Source organism: Eucalyptus grandis, chromosome 9 (genome assembly GCF_016545825.1).
Source record: "Eucalyptus grandis isolate ANBG69807.140 chromosome 9, ASM1654582v1, whole genome shotgun sequence".
NCBI classification, from domain to species: Eukaryota; Viridiplantae; Streptophyta; class Magnoliopsida; order Myrtales; family Myrtaceae; genus Eucalyptus; species Eucalyptus grandis.
The window spans coordinates 20,742,849-20,769,191 of record NC_052620.1 but is presented as its reverse complement, the minus strand read 5'-3'; the positions used below and the strand labels follow the sequence as shown (position 1 = coordinate 20,769,191).

The following is a 26,343-nucleotide window of genomic DNA, read 5'->3' as shown; positions in this document are numbered from 1 at the left end:
CTCCCATGAGTAAAACAACGAATAATCAGAATTAAACCGAAAGGAAGGAACAAGAACAACCGAGGCCTTCATAGTGAAACTGTAAGGACTTGGGCCCCACTGTGTGATATTGTCCGCTTTGGGTCCCTGCCCTGGCGCGGACGCATTACCATCCCAGCTACGGTTTTTTCCTTTACAGTTTTAAAACGCGTCACACATATTAAGGGACCCAAGCCTTATAAAGGCTCCCAGGACCCCATAAGCGATGTGGGACAGGAGAAACCGCGTACTGCCGAGGTGATCTTAGTCTGTCCCTCCATACTGCCTCGGGTTTGGGTCATCACATTCTCCCCCCCTAAGCGATGTGGGAGGGGAGAAACCGCGTACTGCCGAGGCGATATTAGTCTGTCCCTCCGTACTGCCTCGGGTCTGAATCATCAGATTCTCCCCCCCCCCTCCATACTGCCTCGGGTCTGAGTCATCAGATTCTCCCCCCCCCTTAAGGCATAGTGCCCTCGCTGTGGTTCCACACGCTGCGGGAGTCAGCTCTCGGCTCTGATACCATTTATAAGGATCCGGGCCCCATTGTGTGATATTGTCTGCTTTGGGTCATCCGCCCTAGCGTGGACGAATCGCCATCCCAGCCACGGTCTTTTCCCTCACGATTTTAAAATGTGTCTTTCATATTAAGGGACCCAAGCCTTATAAAGGCTCCAATGACTCCCCCTCTAAGCGATGTGGGACAGGAGAAATGCCCTTAGCCTCGCCCACGTACTGCCGAGGCGATTTTAGTCCATCTCTCCGTACTGCCCCGGGTCTGGGTCGTCACAAAAACTGAAGAGGATATTAATTGCTTCAGGGATTTTTCATGGAAGTGAGGACGATAAACATGCTAATGTTTGTCTGCATCTGCAACCTATAAGTTTCAGAAAAATAATGTGGTAGCATACCCGAGAAATCGGGGAATAAAATCTCCCAAGAGTTTTAGCAAATATAGTTATTAGGAAACTTGATTGTTTCAGAGGACAAAATGTACCCAAGTGAATTTTTGGAGAGTAAAGAATGAAGAAAGATCGAATTAGCATGCGGAACATGCTTGAAGAAGGGTTTTACCAACTCCAACAGCGGCAACGCACCAAACAAAGATAGGAAAAAATGCCAATAGAAAACTGGGTATCCGTTTGGATCTTCTACTGTCATATTCCTTGAAGTCGGATTTTAGCATTGCAAGAAACTGAATCACATGTTAAATCCAATGCCACTTTAAAGAATGCCACCAACATGTCAAAGTATGAGAAACGGCTTGCCAAATCAATTCAACAGATCCAGAAAACAAGTTGACTCACCACTCAGAGGCACGATAAAACGCAAGGAGAGGAAGGCGGATAGAAAAACCTCATTCTCTGATTTTGCCTCAATTTCTGGAGAACAGCGTTCTTGTTGGTGGAATTCTCAGACGCCATGAGAGAGCTCTGGAAAAATTTTCAATGGTGGAGGGAAAAGGCAAGAAAAATTTTCAATGGTGGAGGGAAAAGGCAAGAGAAATTTTTGCTTTGAATTCAAACCCGAACAAACTCAAGAACATATGAACTGGACAACATGAACCTGGGTAAAACTGCAAGCTCTTGGTTACAAATTGCCAGCTCCACTTCGTGAAAGCGTAATAGGACCTCCCATCCTCAAAGCACCAACAAGCCCCGGCAAAGAAGCTCCAGTTTCTCCACCGACGTGTAGTGAAATCGGCTGCGAGTCTGAAAAGGAAGGAAAAGGAACTGTCTTGGTACGGCCACTGGGTCCGAATTCAGAGATTAATGGTTACTTGGCCAGGGGTTAGGATGTGCCACATTTGCATTTAAGTTCTTTAAATTCCCTTATCATATAATCTTTGGAAACATGTATGGGGTTTTTATTTATCAAGAAAGGCAATAATAAAAAAAAAGTTTGCATCTTACTACGTCAAGGTAATGACTCCGTGTATGAGCATAATAATGATGGGGCACATGCAACATGTAATGTAAGATTCTGTCATAATAGCTCACGTGTATTGCGACGTGTAGTGTAGTGACACGTTGTGTTGCATGTGGACATACCACGGGATGATTTGTCGTGTCACGAGATGTTGCATGGTGACATGGATGCACTCCTCCTAGCTCGATGTTTATAGCTTGACAGGAAGTTTTGAAATGATGAAGCTATTTTTAGTATTGGGCTTAGTTGGGCCTGAAAAGGACCTAGGGCCTTTTCTAGGTCCTTTTCAGCCTATTCCATATAATATCAGGGTTTGGAAAGCCCAGCATGCAGGAGCATTGCCCAGCACAATACCGAGTAACTCTTGTTTTCTTCTTTATATGCACGAAAGCGTATCCCTTGTTGTTGATACTAAAAAATGACTAACTTTTGGAATGGATGAGTAATAGGCATAGTGGGTAATAATGGAATTTTGTCAAGCAAAAGTGAACTTGATCTTATTGATAGCAAAGGACATCAACAATAAAGAGTGAAAGTTGTCAACAAGAGTCATCTCTAGGACTAGAAGTTGATTGCCGAAGTGATCAACAACAAGTTGTTCCAGATTTCAGCTAAGTGTGAGTATGCAAACCTCTCAATTGGAAGCAAAGATGCAAGATCACCACTATCATGTAACCATTAAGGCAGTGGAGCTGATATAATTGTCAAGATGGTGGATATAGTGTAACTTTTTGTAGCCGTAGATAGCAATGGGAAGTTATTCATGGATTAAAATTCGGTAATGTTTGTGTAACTATAGACTATGGGTTATACATGTCCTAAGTGTGTTTTTTTGTAAAGGACTGCCAAACTATTCAACAAGACATGTTGTTCATCTTTACTTTCAATTCATCTTTATCTTACCGATACTTTTACATGCTAGCAATATTATTAGTTTTAGTACTATTCGATTTCTAATCATTTACATCTCTTGTCCAAGAATCAACAAACGACCATACAAACCCTTTGTTAATTTACTAATCGATCCATTATACTTGAAAGATATTTAATCAATTTTTTGGTGAAATATCTTTTTGAATACGCTTGATGAGACATATTTTGTTGATATGAGGAAGCTTTGATGGTGAGGACCAAAAACCAACAAGAGATAGACAATGCTATTGGAAACAACAATCTAGTATCACATATTGGAAATGAAATTGTTGCACATTCCGAATCTTCAATTGCTAATAGAGCGGCAAAAGAAGGTTGACATGAGGGAATTGATCTTCACAAGCATCTTACTCAAGAGCAATTAAGAAAGATAGCACCAAATCCTAGTGTGATGGCAACTATGAGGAGGTTACTCTAGGAATAGCAGAGTGAGATGGCTAATTACATTGTGACTCACACATCCACTATGATCAAGCTAACAATCGTTAATGTTATGAATGAAGAAATGATTGTGTGACAGTTTTTAATCTATTATGAGAGTAATAGTGTACTCTGGACCATTAAAAAATAAAATAACAAAAATTATAAATTGTTATGGGGTTTACTCATTCAAGAATTTGTGATTCACAACAAATTATTATTCTTATAGTAGCCTAAAGACTGTTATTCTTACAAAACCCTTATGAATGTTGCCTTGTCAAGGTCATGATCTTCCAACTATTCATTGTAGGAGAACTCTAAGCCACCACAGTATCTTCCTAATCTTTTTTCATATAGTAATGTCAATTAGGCTAATTAACCCCCTGTAAGAATCTTGTAGAATGGAGATGTTAGCCAAAATAATCAAGTCAATAGTAATAATTTGGCAGGCTAGACTAGTTGATAGATTGGCCAAATGCTAGAAGTGGAAATGTTAATAAAAGAATATTAGAAATGCTAAAAGTGGTACACAATGCTCACTTTAGGGCTAAGTGCAAAATCAGAGAAAACCAATCACTTAAGTGCTAACATGAGAAATTACAACAATATGTGGTTTTTATAATTAAAAAATTTATATGACTTCATATATAATTTAAATAATCTAATCCACGTGGCGTGTTTTTTGCACTAAAGTGATTGCTTTTTAACAATTTGCATTGAAGTGATTATTTCAAATAAAATTTGGCATTCAAATGATCACTATTTACAAATTTTAAAAGACGTTGTTTAGAGGTTATATGCTGATTGGACATGTTGGCAAGTCATATAGGACTAAAAAATAATAAAATATAGTTACGTCGGGTTTTTGACGACCCAAATTGGAGTTGACACTTAAGTAATTGGTTTTTTTTTTTTTTTAAGTGGTGCTTAAGTGATTCGAAAAACTTTTGGCACTTTTAGTGTTCTTCTTCCATAAAATGGGAGGTTAGTATTTGTTGTAGAACCTCAAATTGCAAATGTCCCTGTTAAGGCTAACTTCCCTATTAACTTCAACATATAGTATTTAGTAACATAGGTATCTCTGCTTAAGGTTTAAGATGGCCAATTTAACCTTCCATTCCATGCAACCCACTTTGCTGAAGAGGTTCGATAGTATTGGGTTTAATTGGGAAACCTTATTAAGCATGTTCATAGGAAACCTTACTATGCACGTGTTGATATTAGCCTTTTCCTAGGTTTTAAAATTTTCAACTTTAGCTTCTTCTTTTTTTTACTAGCGAAGATGAACAATCCGACTATCGAGCAATTTATTCGATTTATAGCTCAATGTGGTGAAGCATGGATAAATAAGATTTGAGACTTAGATTTTTTTTTTTTTTTTTTTTTTTTTTTTTTTTTTTTTTTTTTTTGTGTTTGTGGAAAACTGCTTTCATTTGGTATACTAAATTACCACCTAATTTGGTCTATAATTGGACAGAGACGAAGAGACAACTTCTTTATTAGTGTTATATAATGATACTTGAGGTTTCATTTGTTGACTTGGCCACACTTTAGATGCCTCACTTCATTCTCAAAAAAAAAAAAAAAAAAAAAAATCGTGGATTTGGCTCAATGGGTTTTAACCTACGAGAAAGATTCGAAGGTGAAGACTTTGGAGATTTATTTTGGTTGGCAACAAAAGCGTCTAAGTATGGACAACTACTTAAAGATAGAGATAGATGACCACATGAAAACTTTACACAAAACATGGCTTAGAAGGAAAGTATGAGTTAGAGGATGAATTTGACTAAGATGAAAATATTAAAATAGTTGTGGCAAAAATGGAGATTAAGCCTCGTTGATCCTTAAAGCGTACCAAAATAAAAGAAACAATAATGGTTAAGGATAAAAATTACTCAAGTTTACTTGTTTCATATTAATAAATCAGATGAAATTTTCAATTTACTTTTCAAAGGTTGCCTAACTAAATTAGTTGAAGGCCAAGTAATTTCAAATGAAGAAGACTGAGTAAACCAAAAATATTTGAGAAAAATTCAAAGAAGGGCTCGCAGTACCATCATTTTCTCATAAAAAGAACCAAAGTGAACTTTATTTCAAATGAGAGCCTAAAGTACTCAACTTTGTTTAAAATGAGGGCCTGAGCTCACCGATTGAAGAGCATGTGATATTTTCGATGATTAGAATAAGGGCATTTTCATCCAAAAAAAATTAAATGAAAAATGGCCCATTTCTAACATTAAAAATCCCAAAACCCCCATTCTCTTCTTATATTTTCCAACCCCCGTTCATCAATCAATAGGGAGTTGGCGGCATGTGACTAGGTGGCAACATGTGATCAAGCGACGGTAGTGCTGGTAGTGTGTGATTGGACGGTGACAATGCTTGAAGCGTGCAACCGGGCAGCGGTGGCAGTGACAACGATGGCAATGGTGACGACGCTAGGAGTGTGCGACCAGGTAGCGGCGACAACGGTGACGACCTTCAAAGGTGAGGTATATTGAAAGAAACTAAAATATTCCACCTCTTAGGGTCACGCAAAGCCTTCGCCCTAATTCAAAAATTATTTCATTCGTGTCTTCCATGATTCGGCGGAGGCTCGGTGGCACTGGCGATGTGATCGGACCATGGCTCTATAATCCAAAAGAAATCCCTAACAACCAACCCAACCATGGCTGATTCGAAGGTGGAGATGGTGTGTGACTTGCTCAATGGAGGATCAATAGCTTTGGATCCTTATCTTACAAAAAATTCAAGTCTTTCAAAATGGGTATTCTATTGATGAGTTAACTACATTTGTAAGGCAAATTTCTAGATTAACTTCCTTGAAATGATTTGGCATAACTTGAACTACATAAGGATTGCAAGTGATATCAATATATAGTATTCATAGTGATGAATTTGTTTCTTTATTGTCATATATACTTATAAAAATTTTCTTCATATTTATATGTTGCGTAGATGGATTCAAATGTCAATGTGACTCTACTTTTGTAACTAAATTGTTGAATGCTGGTTGTCTGCGTCTAAATGGTTATGGAAAATGAAGAGTCTTTGTCTGTGTTATAGAATTCTTTTTTGCTATAAATGTGGCACGATTCATGATTTGTCTTTGCAAGTTAATCTGCATTGCGTGATTCGTGATGTACATAGACAAAAGATGTTAAGAGTCTTTAAGAAATGTCATTGATCTACTTGAAGTAATTAATGGCATGAACCTTTAAGGTCTTCATAAGAGATTGGAGAAGGGTAATTTGGCCCTTAATGAATTGGCGGTTGCAAAAAGCAGGATAGGTCAAAGACTTCCTCGATGGTATTGCTGAATGTGGTGCAAATGCTCTCCAATTTGCACTTGTCTCTTACACAGTTCAAGTTTATGCTTCTCCATATGTATGTTTGCTAGTTCATGAGTTATTGAGGATTTCTAAAGAACAATCACCTCCTGCTCAGTTCTTAGTGTATGTTGGTAGACTTTATAATGGATTTTGTGTGGTACATTCTGCTCGTGATCTACTCTTCTTCTTTTTTTCCCTTTTATCACTTTAAAATTATGACTTCCTCTTGTGGTTCAATTGTCGAAGTTTGTTATCCATCTTCTTATGATTACTTTGATGCTAGTAGTTGAACCTTCAAATCTTAGGAAGCTATCAAATGGTTACAACTAGCTCCAGTAGCTTGTCATGTTCGTGCATAGTAACAATTAGGACTTTCTGCATTGAGACTGTGCCTTGAATAGTAACTTAGTGAAAATGGTATGTAGCTTTTGTATCTAAAAGCTACTAAAGGTGGAGCTGTAATCAGTGCAAGCAAAATTTTGCTTATAGCATAGGTGTAACATCCCGATTTTCGACCAACGAGAAATGGCTATGAATCTGGTGTGCCAATGGCAAGGATAGGTCATGGATTGTTCCAAGATTTGACCATGTAATCATCATGGATTGATCAAGGAGCGATCATGGACCAATTCCATGACCACGATCATGGACCCGAGCAGTTCAGTCAATGGATGACTACTTGACCGTCAGGGTTGATCGAGGGATGGTCACACCCACCATGGATCAATCGATGATCATAAATCCATCCAAATGATCATGTTCTAGTCTCGAGTGATTCCGCTTAGTCATGCACCAATCGTGGACGACCATGATTTGACTCGGAATGATCGTGTCTTGGGCACAAATCAAACCAATCTCAAAAGGTCATATGACAATAAGAAGTCGGTCTGGATGAAGAAAAAATAAAAATATAAATCAAACCCAGCATCTTGAATCAAAGAACAAGAATTTTGTCATCACTTTTGTCTTCTCTTCAAAATACTTGAAAAACTCTCAGAAGAATGAAAAAACGATCTAACCCCAAAACCTAGCTTCTCTCTCGCTTTCCATGTTCTCCTATTTATATGATATATCCAAAATATCTATCTCCCAACACTTGCAGATAACATTAGGAACAAAATCAATAATTTCCTGATTTGATATTCATCTTCCACTGCTGCTTTTATTTGAATTCCTAATAGTTACCATTCTTTTCCTTATCTTCTCCATATCTCATTATTCTACATAAACAAGGAAAATTCAAAAAATCAAAAGGAAATCCAAATATTTTCTCATAAATAATGCATTAATTGTTGCTTAAAATAGGTAAAATAACTCTATTTTTATAGAGTTATCAATCTCCACGTCATAAAATTAGGTGTGCCACCTTACGACCCAGGCTTGCCACCTCAAGGTCGTAGCCATGCCACTTTAAGAAATGTGATTGGGTCGCTTGGATGAGTAATAATGAGTTTGGTGCCTATAAATAGGAGGGGCTCCCATTCATTTCCATCATTCTAAGTTGTCTTGCCATTATGCCTACCCTCGCACCACCAATTCATCAAGCTATCCAAGCTAATTATTGAGGTTTGCCAAGGTAAAGAAGGTTTCTTTTTTTTCCTCTAAGAAGCTAGATCCTATTGTTGAGACTAGCTAAGTGCTCACCCGTTAAGCCTTGGATGATATGATATATCTTTTGTTTGATTTTGTTTGCAATTGTACATGGCCGTGTACTTGAGTCGTTTACATTTGGAATGAAACCGAGGTTTGTCTGGGTTGAGTTCATTGCAAGACAAAATTGCCCAAGCCATAAGGCTTTGACTTGGTATAAATAGGATGCCGGGTCCAAGTCTCGCTTGGTGTGGGGATCGCCCATGACCGTGAGGTCCTAAATGGACATTGAAGCTTGTTGATTCTATATCTTGATCAATACAGTGATCACCCAAATCCACGAGATCTTGGTAAGGCACCATAGCATGCCGATTCTACAGTTCAAATTGGTGCGGGGACTTTGTGCTTGGCATTGAATCAAACCACGAGCCGAGGGTCACATTCGTGGCACAAGTGTATTCATGAGTTGGAATCAAGGTCCGTCAAGCTTAGGATTTTCATTAAAGCGAGGCGTACCCAAGCCTCAAGGTCTTGGATCGGCATTGAGGCATGCCGTTTCCAAGCCTTGTCCGGTACGGGGATTGGCGCCAAGTGATTGATTCAAGTTACAGACCAAGGATTGTTCTTGACATATTTATTAGTGAAGTACAAGAATTCATGACACATAATGAATGAGCATGCCTTCGGGCCATGTATGTGTCAGTTAAGAGAAAAGATAAGAACCAACTTGTATGATGCATACATGCATGCATATAAAGAGGAAAAAGCATTTGTCACCACACAACATTGGGGGTGATGCCTCGTTCATTGAACATGATGCCTCAGTTGAGCCGTGATGCTCTGATTGAGTCAAGATGCCTAGGTTATGAACCCGGAAGCCTTCAGAAAGTTAGCCCCAAGAAGTCTCGGTTGAGCTGAAATACCTTAGTTGAGCTAGGAAACCTAGCAAGAAGCTGGAAGTCTTGGTCGAGCCAAGAGGGCTTAGTCAAGCCAGGATGACGGTAAATGAATTTGCATGAATACTGGTTATGCATAAGTATGATATGTTGATGTGTTCATTGTTAAGTCGAAGGTATCTTACATCGACATCATGGGTTAAGTCAAAGCATGGCAAGAAATTCGTTATTGATATGTTATTGACACTGTTTGTGAGTGTTGTACTTGTTAGGCTTTGATGATGAGATGTTTTCTAGTAGAGAACTAGGAGTTTTATTTATTGAGTTCCTATGACTCACTCCCTCATCTTTTAGTCTTGTAGGCATGGAAGTCTCAAGTCCTTTTTTGGGAGCTACAGTCATGCTAGAGGAGATAGGAATTTCCCTGCCCTATATAGAAACTTGTAGTGTGATGAAAAAGAGAAAGAAAGCCCATAGAAAAAAGGCTTGTAAAAATACTATTACAATATAAACTAGTGCGCTCTATGTGATGTATGTCCCAGTCTTTTAGGAGGTGCATGATAACCACCTGTTTCTATTCTACAAATAAATTTTCTATTCCATACTTGTTTATGGAATAGAAATCCATTTGATAAAATTATTCAATTTTTCTATTTCTGAAATAGATTTTTGTTCCAGAAATAGGTTTGGAATAGAAATCAAAAGAAAATTTTCTACTTCTCTATTTCTGGAATAGAAATAAGAAATAAAAATTATTCTTATTGTTTGTCAACTGGTCCTCCATCCCTCGCCGCCAACCACTGTCCGTCGGTTGCCGGCCACCGCCCGCCACCGCCACCAGTCGCCGGCCGTCGCCACCGCCATCATCCATCGCCGCTAAAATGAAGAAATTTTGTGTCATTATCAAATGAATTTTTATTTTTAGAGTATAAATTTTATATCATTATTCTTAGAAACTTATCTAGAAATATAAATAGAAAAATCAATTTTTGACCATAATAGTTATCATTCGCGCCCGTAGCTGTTGTTTGTTTAGGGAGTTGTTTATTGATGTTTCCACATATGCATGATAATAAGGTAAAAAGAATCGGGATGGCGATGAGCCTAGGACATCACAAAAATAACTCCTATGGTTCAAGACCCTGAAGATGGAGTTAAGGTTGTGACAATAGGCTCAAAGTTCCCTAGCATTAGCCATAGAATTAAGGTGTAATAAAGTTCGTCAAGGGAATGCTAGAATGAGTTTGCCTCACTATCTCTTATAGTACAGACCCAATGGCTAGTTGTTAATCAGTAATTGTGTTGCATGTCCCTTGATGGCTATGGCAAAAAGAGAGAAGATTTTATTAGGTGTTTTGATAGTGTATTACCCTTAACAAGATGTGAGAGGGCTGTGATTAGTTGTCATTTGTAGGTGTCTTTTGGAGCTTTAGAATGGCTGTGTTAGAATGGGCTATGATCAATAGAGCTTTCGATTAAGTGTTGTACGATGCACACATATTGAAGTTGAAAACTTATATGTTCTCTTTTTTATAATGCAAATATTACAACAAATTGAAGTGTTTATAGATGTGTTGTTGATGATCATTGATGATGGTTACTTGATAATGCTTATTATGCTAAGCTTGATGACAATGATTGTGGATCTATTGTCGACAACAAAAAGCAAGCATTATGCAAAATGTTGAGCATTTGGCTGAGAGAGCATTCTCAACAAGCTAAACAATATTATATTAACTTGAATTGATCTATATTGTATGCTAGAATAGAGAACCTCCCAACACAAGAAATCTTCTCAACACAGTAGGCCTATACATACCTTAATTTTAATATGCTTACAAAAGAGACCTATCTATATCAACTAACAGTAAAATAGAAAGAATTTGTGTTGTTAGTCTTTTTACTCTTGCATATCTCAAAAAGTTGCTTGTCTCTTCCAAAATAGACCCATCTATATCAACATCAGCAAAATAAAAAAAGTTTGTGTTGTTGGTCTTGTTACTCTTGCATATCTCAAAAATTTGCTTGTCTCTGCCAAAATAGAACCATCTATATCAACAATAGTAAAACAAAAAAAAGTTTGTGTTGTTAGTCTTGTTACTCTTGCATATCTTGAAAAGTTGCTCGTATTCAACCACTTTCATGTTGAGGTCCTCACATCCTCCTCTTTACCTATGATTGAATCATAAAATAAATCATAGTCAAATCAAAGTCAAGTACAAGTAAGAAAAGTTCTATGACAAAATTAAGTATAGATGGATACTTGCATCTTATCTCTTTCCACAAATGATATTGAGCTTAAGTTGTTGCCAAAGATTGATGCAAGTAGTTCAACTATCTCATGTTGTGATGTTGGGCTTGAATGAGTACTTTCTACCACATCTTATAAGCATGAGGTAGATGTAAAAGCTGTTGCAGTTGATGATATTGCTGTTATTGTTGTTGATGCTACCAATGAATTCTTTCAATAACACTTGTTATGGCCTAGACCACCACATGTCCCACAAGTGATTGTATCATTTGTCGCTTCACTTTGGTTCCCATAGACTCTTGCACAACTTTCTTCTCCCTTGTCTTTATATTATTGTCAACTATTTCATTCATTGCTTTTGTTTTTTGTTTCTTCCTTCTACCCAACTTCCTTAGGCACATTTGGTGGGAGTAAATGCTCTTTAACAAGCCATGTGTCCTTGGAATCTACAGCATGCACAACATGGCTATGAGGCTACTTGAATGTTTCTATACTGAAACATGTGTGAATCCATTTTTTAGGTTGTTTCCTCAGGTATACAAGAGTTGCCATAACATGATAACAAGAGATTCCATTAATGTCCCATCTTCTACAATTACAAGTTCTATCTCTTCTATTAACTACTGTTTTGTCTCCATATGGCCCACTTAATTCAAACTCATCTTCCCCATTTCATGCAATCCATAATGCTGATTTTTTTTTTTTTGAAGATCCAATATCTCCTGGATCTTAGGATAAATCATACCATTGTAGTTAGCCAACCCATCTCCTTGCTTATGAATCATTTCCATGAGTTACACTCTTATAACTTCAAGCAAGGTAATGATAGGCTTCTCTTTGGCATCAATGATGCTCTTGTTAAAGCTTTTTATGCTAGTTGTTCAAGGAAACATCGCATTTTGAACTTGTTTAGAGACTCACTCCATTGTACTGGAGGCTTTGGGGACAACTAGTCATAAGCTTTTTCATTAACTATCTTAAACTCTTCCATTGCAAAGTTGAGATCACATACCCTTGTTGCCATGGTAGTCTTCCAAAGCAAAAGTTTAAGTTCTAGTCTTTTGTGATGTAGCTTGAAATTCTCATAAAGATGTCTCAAGCAAAATCTATGTTCTGCTTTAGGCATCAAATTTCTAGTGCTTGCACCATTCCTTTTGCTTATCACACAAGAAAGTCCAATACTTTGAATTTGTAAAGTCTATAATTCTTAAATCTTCTGTAATCATACTAATAAACCAGTGTTATGTCTCGTATGTTTCTTGTCCCACAACTGCCTATGCAAATGGATATATTTGATTGTTTCCTTCTAAGCCCATAGCTGCTAAAAGTATACCCTTGTAGCCTACTAATAAATGACAAACATCAAAACCCACGAAGTGCCTACATCCTTCTAGAAAACCCCTCAATGCATCTAAACATATGTAGATTCCTTTAAACTTGAATTGATCTTGACATTGCTCACTCTTGATTACACAAGTGGATCCCAGGTTGGAATAAAAAAAATGCTTGACAATAACGTCTAAGCATCCAAAATTGCTTTTCCTCATTCCCTATGATCATACTCAGTGTTGTAACCTTAGCTCTATAGATCATTGTCTTAGACAGTTTCAAAACATTTTCAAACTCCATTATTTTCTCTGTTGAAGTACTTGGCCATGTTATATTATTTCTCAACCGATCACAATACTTGTTTGCCGACCATTTAGAGCTTACTTAAGGAACATGTAGAGCGCTATTATATGTATGTATGGGGTTGAAGGTTTTGACTTGTAAAGTATGCTCCCTATGCACTTTGAAAACATATATGAGCAAATCACAAACATTAGAAGACATTGCCCTTAACCTATTTGGCGTATTCTCAATGAACCCCATTTGTCTCCCATTTTTTATGGCATAATTCCTAACTACTTCTTTAAGCTCCTTAGTATTGCTAAAACACATCCCCAACTTGAAGATAGGATTCTCTATGTCCACTTCAACATTGAACTCAGGATTTGTATACTCAAATTGACTATCTATATTCAAGAAATCTACATTATTAGCTAGTGTTTTTACATGCAAGCTAATGTCTCTAATCCTTGTATCACTCTGCATCGAACTACCTTCCATACATTATACATTTCTACTGCATAACTCATCAATATCAATAGTGGTAAATCCATCATTTTCAACACCCTCAGGACCTACTAGGCACAATTCACTTCTTCACATCCATCATCTAGTGCAGATGGAAGCAAAAAAACATCAATATGTTTATGAAGCTTATATAAATTCAATAAAATCACACCAACTTAAATCTTTATATAGACAAACATAAGCTGCCATTACAATGTAATATTTGAACCATGAACAACTATTAGAGAAGCATGGACTATGAACGCAAAAAGCAAAATGAAAACATTAACGACAAAACATATGCAATAGCAGCTTGTCATTAGAAAAAGAAATTTACTGCCATCGTTGCTGCCATCAATGTTGGATTTCACCACATGCCCACGACTTATCGACATATTACTTCAATCAATGTAATCGCTTTGTCTTGGACGAATGAAGCAACTTAGGAAACAAACCTTCACATAAACAAAATAAATTAGAGTATTAAGGAAAATAGGGTTTCGATTCATAGCTCCACTTCATAAAACTGACTTTGGCCAAATTATGGAAGCATAATGAAATGCATAATCAAAATGATTTTGCATTAGGAGGGCAAAGGCTTTGGGTGAACCCTAGGAAGGGGAGTTTTCTCCTTTTACTTTCTTTCAATGTCCGTCAGCCTTCAACTATCATCGTTGTCAACGCCACTCGATTCACATTGCCACTTGGTTGCTCACCACTAATGCCCATCGATGCTTGCTCTGGCAACACTTCCTTGTTTTTCCTTTCTTTTAGTTTTGTTGATGAACATGGGTTGGAGGAGAAGCAAAAAACGTGGAGAAGAGAAGAAAGGAATGGAGTTCTGGGATTTTTAATTTTAGAGTTTAGCTTTTATTTTTATTTTAAAAAAAATTGGACAAAAATGCCTTTATTTCGATCACCGAAAATATCACTTGCTCGCTGGCCAACGAGCTTAAGCTCTCATTTGAAATAAAGTTGAGCACTTTAGGTTATTATTTGAAATAATGTCAACTTTGGGCTCTTTTTTGAGAAAATTTTGGCATTTTAGGCCCTTACTTGGAATTTTCCCAAAATATTTCCAAGTGGCACCATAATACAATTAGTTGTATAATTATTAGGAAAACATTAGAGGAGGCAATTTGGTAAGGAAAAATCAAATTTGTCAAATGATTGATGAATCTCAATAATTTAATTTAAAAGAATCAAATAATTGATGAATTATTCGTTCCTTTACAAGGGGACATATATTGACACAAAAAAATAATCAGCTCAAAATTAATGAGTTATCGTCTCAATCGAAAGAATGAAAATTAGTCAAGTAGCGGTCAAGTTGATCTTATCGATAGCAAAGGAAATAAATGATGTACGGTGAAATTTATCGATAAGAGTCCTTGCCAAGATTAGAGTTGATTGATGATGTCATCGATAACTAGCTACCTTTGGCTAAGTGTGAGTTTGCAAACCTGTCAATTGGGAGCAAAGATGGAAGATCGACATGAACATGTAACTATCGATGTAGTGGAGTAGATATAATCGTCAAGGTAGTGGATATATTGCAACTTCTTGTAACCGTAGATAGGATTACAAAGTTATTCTCATATTTAAGTACTTTTGTAATTGTCGATTGTGGTTATAAGTACCCCAAATATACTTTTCGTAATGGACTGCCAATCGATCCAAGAAGACATGCTCTTCATCTTTACTTTCAGTTTATCTTTACATTTCTAGTACTTTTAAATGGTTGACAATAGTTTTAAGACATTTAGGGTATGTATAGCAATATTTCTGTTCAAAAATAGTTTTTTCAATTTTCTGAAGGAGTTTCTAAGCAAAAAAAATGTATTTGGTAACTGCACAAAATTTCTACTTGGAATAGAAAAAAAGAATAAAAATGCATTTGGTATGACTAAAAATTTCTATTCCCAATTTCATTTTACTAAATTATAAAAATATTAGTGAAGATGTAACAATTTGTGTTTGGATAAAATTGGACTTTGGTGAGGATTTAAATATCGAAATATTCTAAAATGGCTTTAGAAAATCCAACGTAATAGTTAATCAAAGACAGATGGCTGGAAATGACAATAAAGAGTCCCACTAGTTTATAACTCATGATATTAGGAGATTGACAGTAAATTTTTAGGCATTGCAATAAACATGTGTATAAACCTTTTGAGCTTTTTAAGCTGTAAGAAGAAGAGCAAACGTTGCCTAATGAATTGGGCAAGGATGGAACAACCGAGTGGAGGCAATCCTAAAGTTGGTGCGCTAGTTTGCATAAACTCATTAAACTTTCAAGCAAATGACATTGGAAATTCATGGAACAGAGGCTTATTCAATTGCTATGAACATGAGACACTTGTTTAGAACCATCTAATTTTCTATTAAAATAAAATTGTATATGATCTTAAAAGATGTCTCTAATAGAATATTAAAGGAAGAAGACGTCTTTCTTTAGCGGAGTCGCCAAGCTTTCGCAACCTAATATTATCTCTAAAAGAAAATGACAATAAAAAATCTATATAGTGAAGTCCTAAGAGTTTATTCAATTTTGAATCCAATATTCATCAAAATATTTTTACTTTTTTATATGCTAAACTACTTTTAAATCAAAATTAACACTGAAATATAGTAAAACTACTCAAAATCTAATTTGTAAATTTTTTTTCTAAATTTCTGAATTTTTTATATTTTTATTTGGAAAAAGGGGACTCATATCGAGTTGGGATACCTGGCCTGGATGTGGGTTTCACATGGATCTTGAGTCAATTGTGTGAAGATGAGCATTATGTTACATCAAACTTTTTTCTATAAAATGACCTTGTTTCTCTTTTTATTTCTGGGTCTCAAGAACAAAAAGTAGATTTTTTTTACTTTTTATTTTTGTTTCAAATATATTCTCTGACTGGAAATAGAAAAATTAATTGATATATACAGATGGATTTATGTTCACAGAAAAATAGATAAATAGAAACGTTACCAAATATGCTTTTAAATTTCTTCACATTTACATTTTCAGCCCAAAAATTAAGAAAGGACCTTACACACTCTTTGATGACTGACTAATTGATCCATTATACTTGAAAAATATTTCTTCGATCTATTGGTGAAACAACTATCCATTCCCTACACTAGGTTTGCCACATGGCACAATCTTTTTTGCAAACCAAATTAATCCTCTCACTCTATATACCCCATCATATTACTTATTTGGGAGACTTTTGGATTGAGGGTCATCTAGACATTACCGAGTCTATCGACTTCGGTATCTTCATACTTCAAAGACTTCGGTGGCGGACCAATTAAAAACTCACATGGCAAGCTTCTCGTGACACTACACCCCTTATCTATCACTGAGCACTTGAGTACATTATAATTATTTATTCCAACTCTCACGTCCTCTCTATTTTTCCTAGCTATCAATGTTACTTCCTGGGGAGAATTACCAAAAAAGTCCTAAACCTATTGCAATTGTGTTAATTCAGTCCTAAACTTTTTTTTTTGCCAATTTAGTCCTAAACCTTTTATAATTGTGCCAATTCAGTCCTTCTGGCCAAAATTGGCCGGCCGGAGCTGGCGTGGACGCCGGCCGGAGACAGCTGGCCGGTAAACAATTTTTTAATAATTTTTTAAATTTTTTTCGAATTTTTTATTTATTTTTTACCTCCTTCTTCTTCCTCTGGCCGGGCGAGGCGACCTCGCGAGGCCGACCTCGCCATTGGCGAGGCTCGCCCCGCCGGCCACCGGCGAAGGCGAGGCCACCGTCGCCCGCCAAGGCGAGGCTCGGCCTCGCCCAGCCATGGCGAGGTCGAGCCTCGCCTTCGCCAGTGGCGGGCGAGGCGAGCCTCGCCCGATCTGGCGATGGCGGCCTCGCCGTCGCCGGGCGAGGCTCGCCTTCGCCGGTGGCGGGCGGGGCAAGCCTCGCCCGGCCGACGGCGAGGCCGCCGTCGCCCACCCATGGCGAGGTCGAGCCTCGCCGGATCTGGGCGACGGCGGCCTCGCCGTCGCCGGGCGAGGCTCGCCTTCGCCCGGGGCAAGCGAGGGTGAACCTCGCCCGGCGACGGCGAGGCCGCCGTCGCCCGGCCAAGGCGAGGCTCGGCCTCGCCCAGCCATGGCGAGGCGAGCCTCGCCGGTGGCGACGGCGGCCTCGCCGGCCACTAGCGAGGCCGTAACCCGATCCGGCGAGGCTCGCCTCGCCATGGCCGGGCGAGGCTCGCCTTCGCCGGTGGTCGGCGGGGGCGAGCCTCGCCGGTGGCCGGCGAGGTCAGCCTTGCCGCCCTCGCCTCCGCTGGCCGGCGCCGCCGAGGAAGAAGAAGGAGGTAAAAAAAAAAAAAAAAAAAAATCGAAAAAAATTAAAAAATTCGAAATTTTTTTTTAAAAATTATTAAAAAATTGTTCGCCGGCCAGCTGTCTCCGACCGGCGTCCACGTCAGCTCCGGCCGGCCAATTTTGGCCGGAAGGACTGAATTGGCACAATTATAAAAGGTTTAGGACTAAATTGGCCAAAAAAAAAGTTTAGGACTGAATTGGCACAATTGCAATAGGTTTAGGACTTTTTTGGTAATTCTCCCTTACTTCCTGCGCCACGCTAACTTTCGCAAGATTAACAAATTTCGGGAGCAGATCTCTTCAACAAAGGTCAAAACTCTTACCTATACGAAAACCAATAGGATGGTAAAAAGCCTGAAGCCGAACCCAACACTGTGTTGAGTGCATTATCGCTTCTCAAGAAAGTTAAAGCTCCTGTACGCTTGTTTATGCAGAATCGTGGCTACTTGACCGGAAAATCATTTTAAACTCGTTTCATGTCAATGTAGATTTTGAAGTACGACTATCCGTTTAGCAAACTATTTTTGGAATCACTTTCTTTGGCTTGTTTAGGGAAATATTCCCCAGGAAAGTGCCGGAAGTTGTGAGTAGCTGAACTCCTTCCTCCAAATGTTCGTTAAAGAGTTGGTCATCCTTCAAGATTCTCTCAAATCTTATAGTCATCGCCTTTCTTTTTTTCTCTGTGTCTCGAATTCGTTGAAGTTTTGTTGCATAAAGATAAGTATGCCAATGTGGAATTTAAGAGATCATAAATGTGAATGTGCCGATTTGTACTATGGACGTTCGAGGTGAAAACTCATTCAACATTCGCTACCAGAGTATCAAATACATAAATAAAGGCACCAAGTCTGAGTTATTGCGGAATGTTCAAAAAGATCCTTTGATGTTTTCTTGCAGTTGTATCATTAAATCATATACTATATTATTGAAGTTAGTCCTGAGATTAAAAAAATAAACAGATTGTGTAACATGGCCCTTAAGTTATTGCTAAATGTTGACATGTCATCTTATGTGACAAAAAGTTAAAAATAGTTCTTTAAAATAACAATCTGGGAAAAAAAAAATAGAAATCATAGAGGGGTAGAGTACTGCAACTGAGGCGGCAACACCGACAAGGAGCTAGCATCCGTCGTTTGCTCAACGAACCTGGCATGGCAGCCGCCGCCGCTGCCACCACAGCTATCAAACACGAACAATGAGAGAAGGGGATTCTCAGTGACCTATCAAGCGAGGCAGGCGATGCAACGACCTTCGTTGGCCTCGCCACTCCTCACAAGGGCGGCAGCCCTCACGCAAACCTACGGTGGCGATCTGCTCAATTTCCAGTCGTATAGATCGGAGCCGTGCGGTCTGCCCTCGCTTGAACGAGGCGTCAATTTTCTTCTGGTTTCGGGGATTCTGAAGGCTCAATTTGTTAAATTCGCATTGTGATGTTTGGTTTCAATTTTAGTCCGATTACAGATGGAGAAGGAAGAGATGGGCTGATTATAATTTCTCGGTTTTCTTTCTCCCTGTAAAGTGGTTAAATCAACTCTGCTTCATGATGCGTCGGATTTTGTGCCCTGATCGTTGTACGTACCTCATAGGTTTAAATTCTAGCTCATGATTGGAATATATTGTTGTTCTTTCATTAGCAAAAGGTTGGGGATGCCCCTGACAATTAGCTCCCTTGGGAATTGTTGTAAGGTCGCGCGCTTATTATAAGATGCTTGGATTGAATAATAATTATCCGATCTTTGATGCAGCCCACCAATATATTAGAAGCCGGGAAGTTTTTATATGTAAAGTAACAAATGTCCAAGATATAAACTAGTTAAAAATTTGCTCATGACTTAAACTTATAATCTTGTAAAATATTATACAACTCTTTTATACTTAAGCTTACGCGTTCATTAGTATTTCATAGTTGTACTTTCTGATTTTGTTCTTGGATTCTGGTGCTAGTAGAATTCCAGTAGAGATTACTTCATGGAAGTGTGCTAGGTTGATGTGGACATTTTTTTTTCCTTATTTTTCTTCTATATTCCACATCGGTAACGTGTTGGTAGAGTATGCTAATGAAGCCCTGAAAAGTAGATTGTTTGGAGAAGTAATGTTTATAAAAATAATTGATTGAATGCTTCTTAATAGTTTGAGGATTTTCAATGCCTTTGTCCCTTAAATATAAGAAAAGTATTAAAACTTTGCAAACTGAAAGCACAATCTTAAGCACATTCAGTTTTGTTTGTGTGGTAGTACTCACAATGTTTTAGTCCTCTAAGTTTCGGCATTAGTGCGATCAAATTTCTAAGAAATCAGGGTTGGAGCACAAGCTCGAGTTGATATTAAGTTACTATGCATTGTGATTATTATTCTGAATTAAATAAATTGAGAAAATTTCATAGGTTGTCCATTGAATAGAGCCTTGAAATTATTGTCATAAAACCTTAATACACTTAGGATGAATTGTGACGCATTGATGTTGCTGTCGGTAGAAAAAGTCTTTGGATAACTGCTGGATAAGAATACTTGACTCTTGCCGCTAGGGGCAGGTAGTAATCCCGAGACTTTCACTTTCAAAGAACAAAGTTAGCAATAAAAGAAATTCCTGTTGATTGCACAGTTAAAACCTTCTCCTTCGAAGGGTCCACATTAATGAGAAGGACAAGTCACCTAATTGTGGAACCACCCTATAATAATTCAGAAATACGACGTCATCCTCTGCAAGCCCAAGCACGTGTCTGCTTCTTGCTGACTAAGCGAACCCGAGGTTGGTGGTTTCGAGAAGGAGGGGACGTTTTCTCACGTTTGGTGCGTGCTTTGACTAGTAACGAGGATTAACTTCTCTACTTCTCTTTCATCCCCCGTCGGTGCAACCCTAGTCCGAATAGTCTATGGTGAATGAGGTTGTGTCGTATTCGTCCTTCTTACCTTCCATGTTTCGCTCTGTCTTGTGGTCATTAGTTCCAAGACCTTTTCTCGTTCGAGTAATGACAAAATTTGACACCAAAAAAAAAAGAAAAAAATTGTTTTCTTCTCTTTGATTCACTCACTTCCGAGGGGGTTCAGAGCATTCCTAAGTGATGCTCTAGTCCAAGTGATTTCATCTCTTTATAAGCCTTCTCTTTCCTTCTCCAAAATCTATAGACCGACTGAACTCTAGATCACACACTCAAATGTCTTTTATTTTTCAATGGGCATTTCTAGGGTCCTTCAATTGTAACATGTCACAACTTCTTATAATTTTTTTTACAAAATGTCGTAACGCCCACAAACTTGCTTTTGTGATCCAGGCAAGATTTACTTATCCTTTTATCCTATGGCCATTGAGGGATTGGATGTCCATTCCTTATGTTTCCTTAAAAACACCCTGTGTCAATCCTCAATCTTCCTAATAATGGATAAAACTATTATGTAATTTGGGACTTTACATTTACTTTTCACATGATCATAAATCTTGCACAAATAAGACAATCTAATGAGAAGCACACATATGTGCCCAATGCATTTGAGGTTGAACTATATCGACCAGTTGGATCATGTAGGCCTCATGGGGCTCACATAATCTAGTAGGTGAGATCAACTAAGCAGTTTTGCTAATTTTAATCCTTTTAAGACCTCAAGAGATAGTTTTGATAGTAATAATTAGCTCAAAAACAAGAAAGTAATTCATTACATGCTTCGACTTCTTCTTGGTGCCAATTATTACAATTGTTCTCTCTCTAATCCTCATCACAAAAAGTAATTAACTATTTTATCAGCTTGCATATAAAAGGAAAAAAAAATAACTAATGAATTGAGTTAAAAATAAGTAAAATAGAAAACAAAAAGTACTAAAATGATTTTAAAAGAAACCCAATAAATAATTTTTTGGAGGGGCTTGAGCTATATGCCCTACCTAAAAGACGCTAAAACAAGCAATTGGTCCTCTAAGGATAAGTGTATGAAGCTTGAAAAGGGTTACTTAAACTTTAAGGGTGTCAATGCAAGAACTTACGCAAGATGCTTCCGGATCTAAAAAGAATTTAAGTAATCAAAAGTCACCTCGACACTGTTACAATTCTGCTGATTTAATCTCCAATGAATGAATCTGCGCCATCAGATTTCACACGAACTGTGTAAAAAGGTGTCATAGGAAAAGGTCTCGCCTTCAACGGTGGGGGGAAAAGAAAAAGAAAAAGAAAAAGAGAGCAAAAATCAAGCCGACACATCGCCAATTATTACCACGGCCGACGACAAACGAAATAAATTATTTCGCAGGTCTTGATCTGGAGACTTGGTCGGACTCCTTCGGCTCCCAAAAGCAGACCTCACCAATTTGTTCTTTCCGGAAAACCAAGTCCATGCAATGATGCTAAGTTATCGCTGTAATGATTGACACTAGTCAATCCGGGTGCTGCCAATTGGAATCAGCTGTAGGTGGCTCGTCCCTCTCCGAATGCAACCACCCAAAATAAAACTGAAAAAAAAAAAAAAAGATGGGAAACCTTCTCGTCCGTTTCCTTTATTTTTTTATTTATAAATTTTTTCGAGCATATAAAAATGTGTTCCATTTGGTTTTCGCGTGTAATGAAGCTCAAATGAACAAGGAAAAGCGACCCGTGGCCTGTAATTAGTTATTGGGTCGCTCGAACACATATGCCACCACCAGCTCCGGTCCAACCACCCCTTTGTGGTCTTCTCCCAACCCACCCTTTTGGCCCCACCTGCCAAAATTTTCTTTTTCACTTTCTCAATTTTTCTAGGGCAAGATCATTGATTCCCCCCTGTTCCAAACATAAATACAAAAAAATAATAAATAAAGTAAAATCCGCCCCTTGCCAAGCTAATCTTGATTATTCCGGGGAAATTTAAATCGTATCAAAAGAAATCATATTAAATGGCGCATGATCATTCATGAATAATATAATATGGAAGGTGATTGTGGTGTCACCTTCACAAATGTTTTTTCATTTCCACATTGCTTCCACACTTTCTCTGGTTCCTAGCTTTCCACCTTATTCTTTAAATCAAACCCCAGCTTTCTCGAGCCTTTACCTCTCCAGGATTCAAGATTCTCCTCCATCCTAAGTCCTCGAGAGGGATCAACTAGCTCGACCAACCTTGTCGCATCTTTCTCTCTGTCTGTCTGTAAGAATGAAGAGCAACAGCAACAACACGAAGCTCATCCTCCTCCATCCTTACATCCAGAAGCAAGGCAGCTCGAACCGGCTATGGCTCCTCGCCCTCGTCTCCTTCTTCACGCTCGCCTTCCTTGGAACACTAATCTACTCCCGGGAATCCATCGTCGCTGGTGCGGCCTCGCGGGTCGCCTCGGTTAACAACCCAGCCAGCTCCTCCACCACCGCCGCCACCAACGAGCCCTTGCCGACCACGGTCATCAATGCCCTCATCCACTACGCCTCAAGATCAAACGACTCCTACCACATGTCCCACAAGGACATCAAGCTCATATCGGATGTGCTCCGGAAGTGTGCCACCCCATGCAACCTCCTTGTCTTTGGGCTCACCCACGAGACCCTCCTGTGGAAGGCCCTGAACCACGGTGGTCGCACCGTATTCGTTGACGAGAACCGGTACTATGCGGCCTATGTCGAGGAGCGGCACCCAGAGATCGATGCGTACGATGTGCAGTACACGACGAAGATGAGCGAGATGATGGAGCTGATCGCGTCGGCCAAGGAGCAGGTCCGGGGCGAGTGCCGGCCCGTGCAGAACCTTCTCTTCTCGGAGTGCCGGCTCGGGATCAATGATCTCCCAAACCACGTGTATGAGGTCAGCTGGGACGTGATCCTGGTCGATGGGCCACGCGGGGACGGGCCAGACGCACCCGGGAGGATGTCGGCGATATTCACGGCGGGGGTGCTCGCCCGGAGCAAGAAGGGCGGGAACCCGAAGACCCACGTGATCCTGCACGACTACTACAGGAACGTGGAGAAGATCTGCGGGGACGAGTTCTTGTGCAGAGGGAACAGGGTCGAGTCAACGGACATGATCGGCCATTTCGTGCTGGAGAGGGTGGACGCCAACAGCTTCCGGTTCTGCGGCCACAATCGGACAGCTTCATAAGACTACATCATCGTCCTGAATTTTGTCAAAAAAGGGCAAAAGAACAAAAAAAAAAAAAAAAAAAAAGTAAGTTCGTCATCATAGTCTTTCATTGCCATCATCATTCATGAAGCATAGCCACAGACAACAGTCATTTGTTTGGTGCAGTCCACTCAAGAGAGAGCAGATGCGAAGGCAAAGCTGGCTATTTATCCTCATTCGATTGTAAGAAAACTTAGGCATTTTGGGGGTTTTTTTTTTCTATCCTCTTCTTTTTCTTTCCTTCCTTCATTTTTTTCTTTTTGCCTTTTCCACTTGTGGAGTTTGGGAATAACGAAACCTTTCATCCTACACGAATTGTAATCCCTCGTCAAAAGAAATTTCGTATTGTAAATTTTTTGGGGCTTTAATCATGCTATCATCATTTTTCCTTTCTTTCCAATTCTTCTGTGGTGGGTGAACAAGGTCAACGCGATTCGATGCCTGCACCGAAACGTGGAAAAAGGCTAATCATTTGGCAATCATGCGTTTAGTTGTTCCTACGCCACTTCAACCCTTTGTTAGGAGAAGATATCCGCGGCCTCAAGGGGAGAATAAGTCAACAGATTGCAATGGAGATGAACCGGGCACGGTCTGACCATATCGTAGGAAGATGAAATGAAGATATCAGAGCTCTTTTTTATGAGCTAATTATTGAAGGATTATTTCAGGAATGCGGTCCATTAAGCACGATTAAAGCACTTCAATTGACCCGCCACCTAATTATTTGAATTTTTTAAGATAGTTTCTTTCGCTAATTCGCCGTACACGTGTACTGGGGTATCTCCCTCTCAACGACAGACTCGTCCTAGGCCAATAATGCAATGAAGAGGGGCTGGTAGGGACCGTCGCTCTTCCCCGACCGTCTAGTGTTTCGTGTAATTTCAAGAAGTAGATGCTATAATTCATAAAATTTCATGAATTTTTTTTTGCAAAATCGCTCTCTATGCAGTACTACACCACCCGTAATATCGACAAAAGAAGTTGAACCCCAAGGAGGAAGAACAAAGAATTGCCATGACTAAAATTTCCATGGTTTACAATTCTCTAAGTTGACCTGCTGATTTACTTTAATTCTTATTGTCTCGTGCCTCAGGATCCAAGGAAGCAAAGTAGAAACCTGAACACTAGGCACAAAACATGGAAGAAGAAGAAGAAGAAGAAGCATGTGCAATCGTCCTATGCGTGGTGTGCACCGCTAATCGGAGTGGGGTCCATTAAATTTTAGGATATTTCTTTTTCTCTACAAAGGGTTGAGTTATTTTTTTTAGTTTAATTTCTTTAGGACGTGATCGAAGTCGAGAAATCACTCACGGAATTAACTTCGCTAATCTCTCTGGGCGTTCCTCCAAGGAACCCACGCCTATCGCAATAAGGACAAACTTTTTTAAGTTCGATTTCGATATTAATAATGGCATTTGTTCGATTTCCCCAGGAAAATCTTTGAAATAAAAATGACTGTTTCATGAAGTTTAAGTTGGACGATTTGATTGGAAAAATTTTAAAAGTACGTCGACTTGACTCAAAGGCAACAATTGGTTGACAACAAAACCAATTTCCTTGGGATTGAGATCTTCTCGATTAAGAAAGTGGTAACTTTGATATAAGCTTTCCAGATAGAATCGTGGCTACTATCAATGACCTCGATTGCTCAATCGGAGTAATTAGGGTCTTCGACAAAGGTTGACGAAAGGTTTTAAGTCTTTTCGGATAAGAGAATATCGCATTAAGGTATTCAGATGGAAAAATAAAATCCATAAAAGACCCGAAGATGCAGAAAGAAGGGCGAATATGCGAATAAAAACAAGGGGCGGCGGTGTGAAAAGAAGTTTTACTACTCGTATGAAGATTGATCCTTAGAAGGTACATGAAGTGATCATGCCCCCAGGAAAAGCAGGAGGTCGAGTGATGATTCCAAAAGTTAAAAGGGAGAAAAAGAAGGAATCCTACCAAACGAGGAAGAGGTCGGGAAGGAATTTCGAGGAAGGGGACGAGATTGAGCTCGAAGAAAACGGGACGAAGGGATGCTTCGTGGGAGAACTCGAGGAGGAAGACTGAACCAAATGGCGGAAAGAGGAGGAATGAATAAAAAATGTGATAATGAGAAGAGACCTGTGTCGAATAAGTGTAAGAGATTCACATTCCATCGATATGAAAAAATACGAAGGAACTCATTAGGTTAAAAATAGAGTTAATATCTTGAAAACTCCAAATTAATATAAGAGATTCACATTCCGTCGATATGAAAAAACACGAATGAACTCATCAGGTTAAAAATAGAGTTAATATCTTGAAAACTCAAAATTAGTATATCTCGTGACGGTAAAAAATTAATTTTTTTGATCATGGAAAATTTCAAATTAATACACTTCCAATAAATTTATCATAAATTATTTTTTTATCACGAGAAGTTCTAAATTAGTATATTTGTTATAAATTTGTCCAACATTAATTTTTGTTAAAT

The 26,343-nt window shown here is 38.7% G+C and overlaps 1 protein-coding gene across 1 annotated transcript; it reads left to right on the top strand.

Annotated features, from left to right (window-relative positions):
* The first annotated feature begins 22,716 nt into the window (after positions 1-22,716).
* On the top strand, positions 22,717-24,275 carry LOC104418540 (protein IRX15-LIKE). Its single transcript, XM_010029915.3, has one exon. The coding sequence runs from the start codon at positions 22,929-22,931 to the stop codon at positions 23,859-23,861; it is 933 nt and encodes a 310-aa protein (XP_010028217.1). The 5' UTR covers positions 22,717-22,928; the 3' UTR covers positions 23,862-24,275.
* Positions 24,276-26,343: the final 2,068 nt, after the last annotated feature.

What these genes read in the sequence shown, in the direction of transcription:
- LOC104418540 (XM_010029915.3), top strand. Translation starts at nt 22,929, where the DNA reads ATGAAGAGCAACAGCAACAACACGAAGCTCATCCTCCTCCATCCTTAC.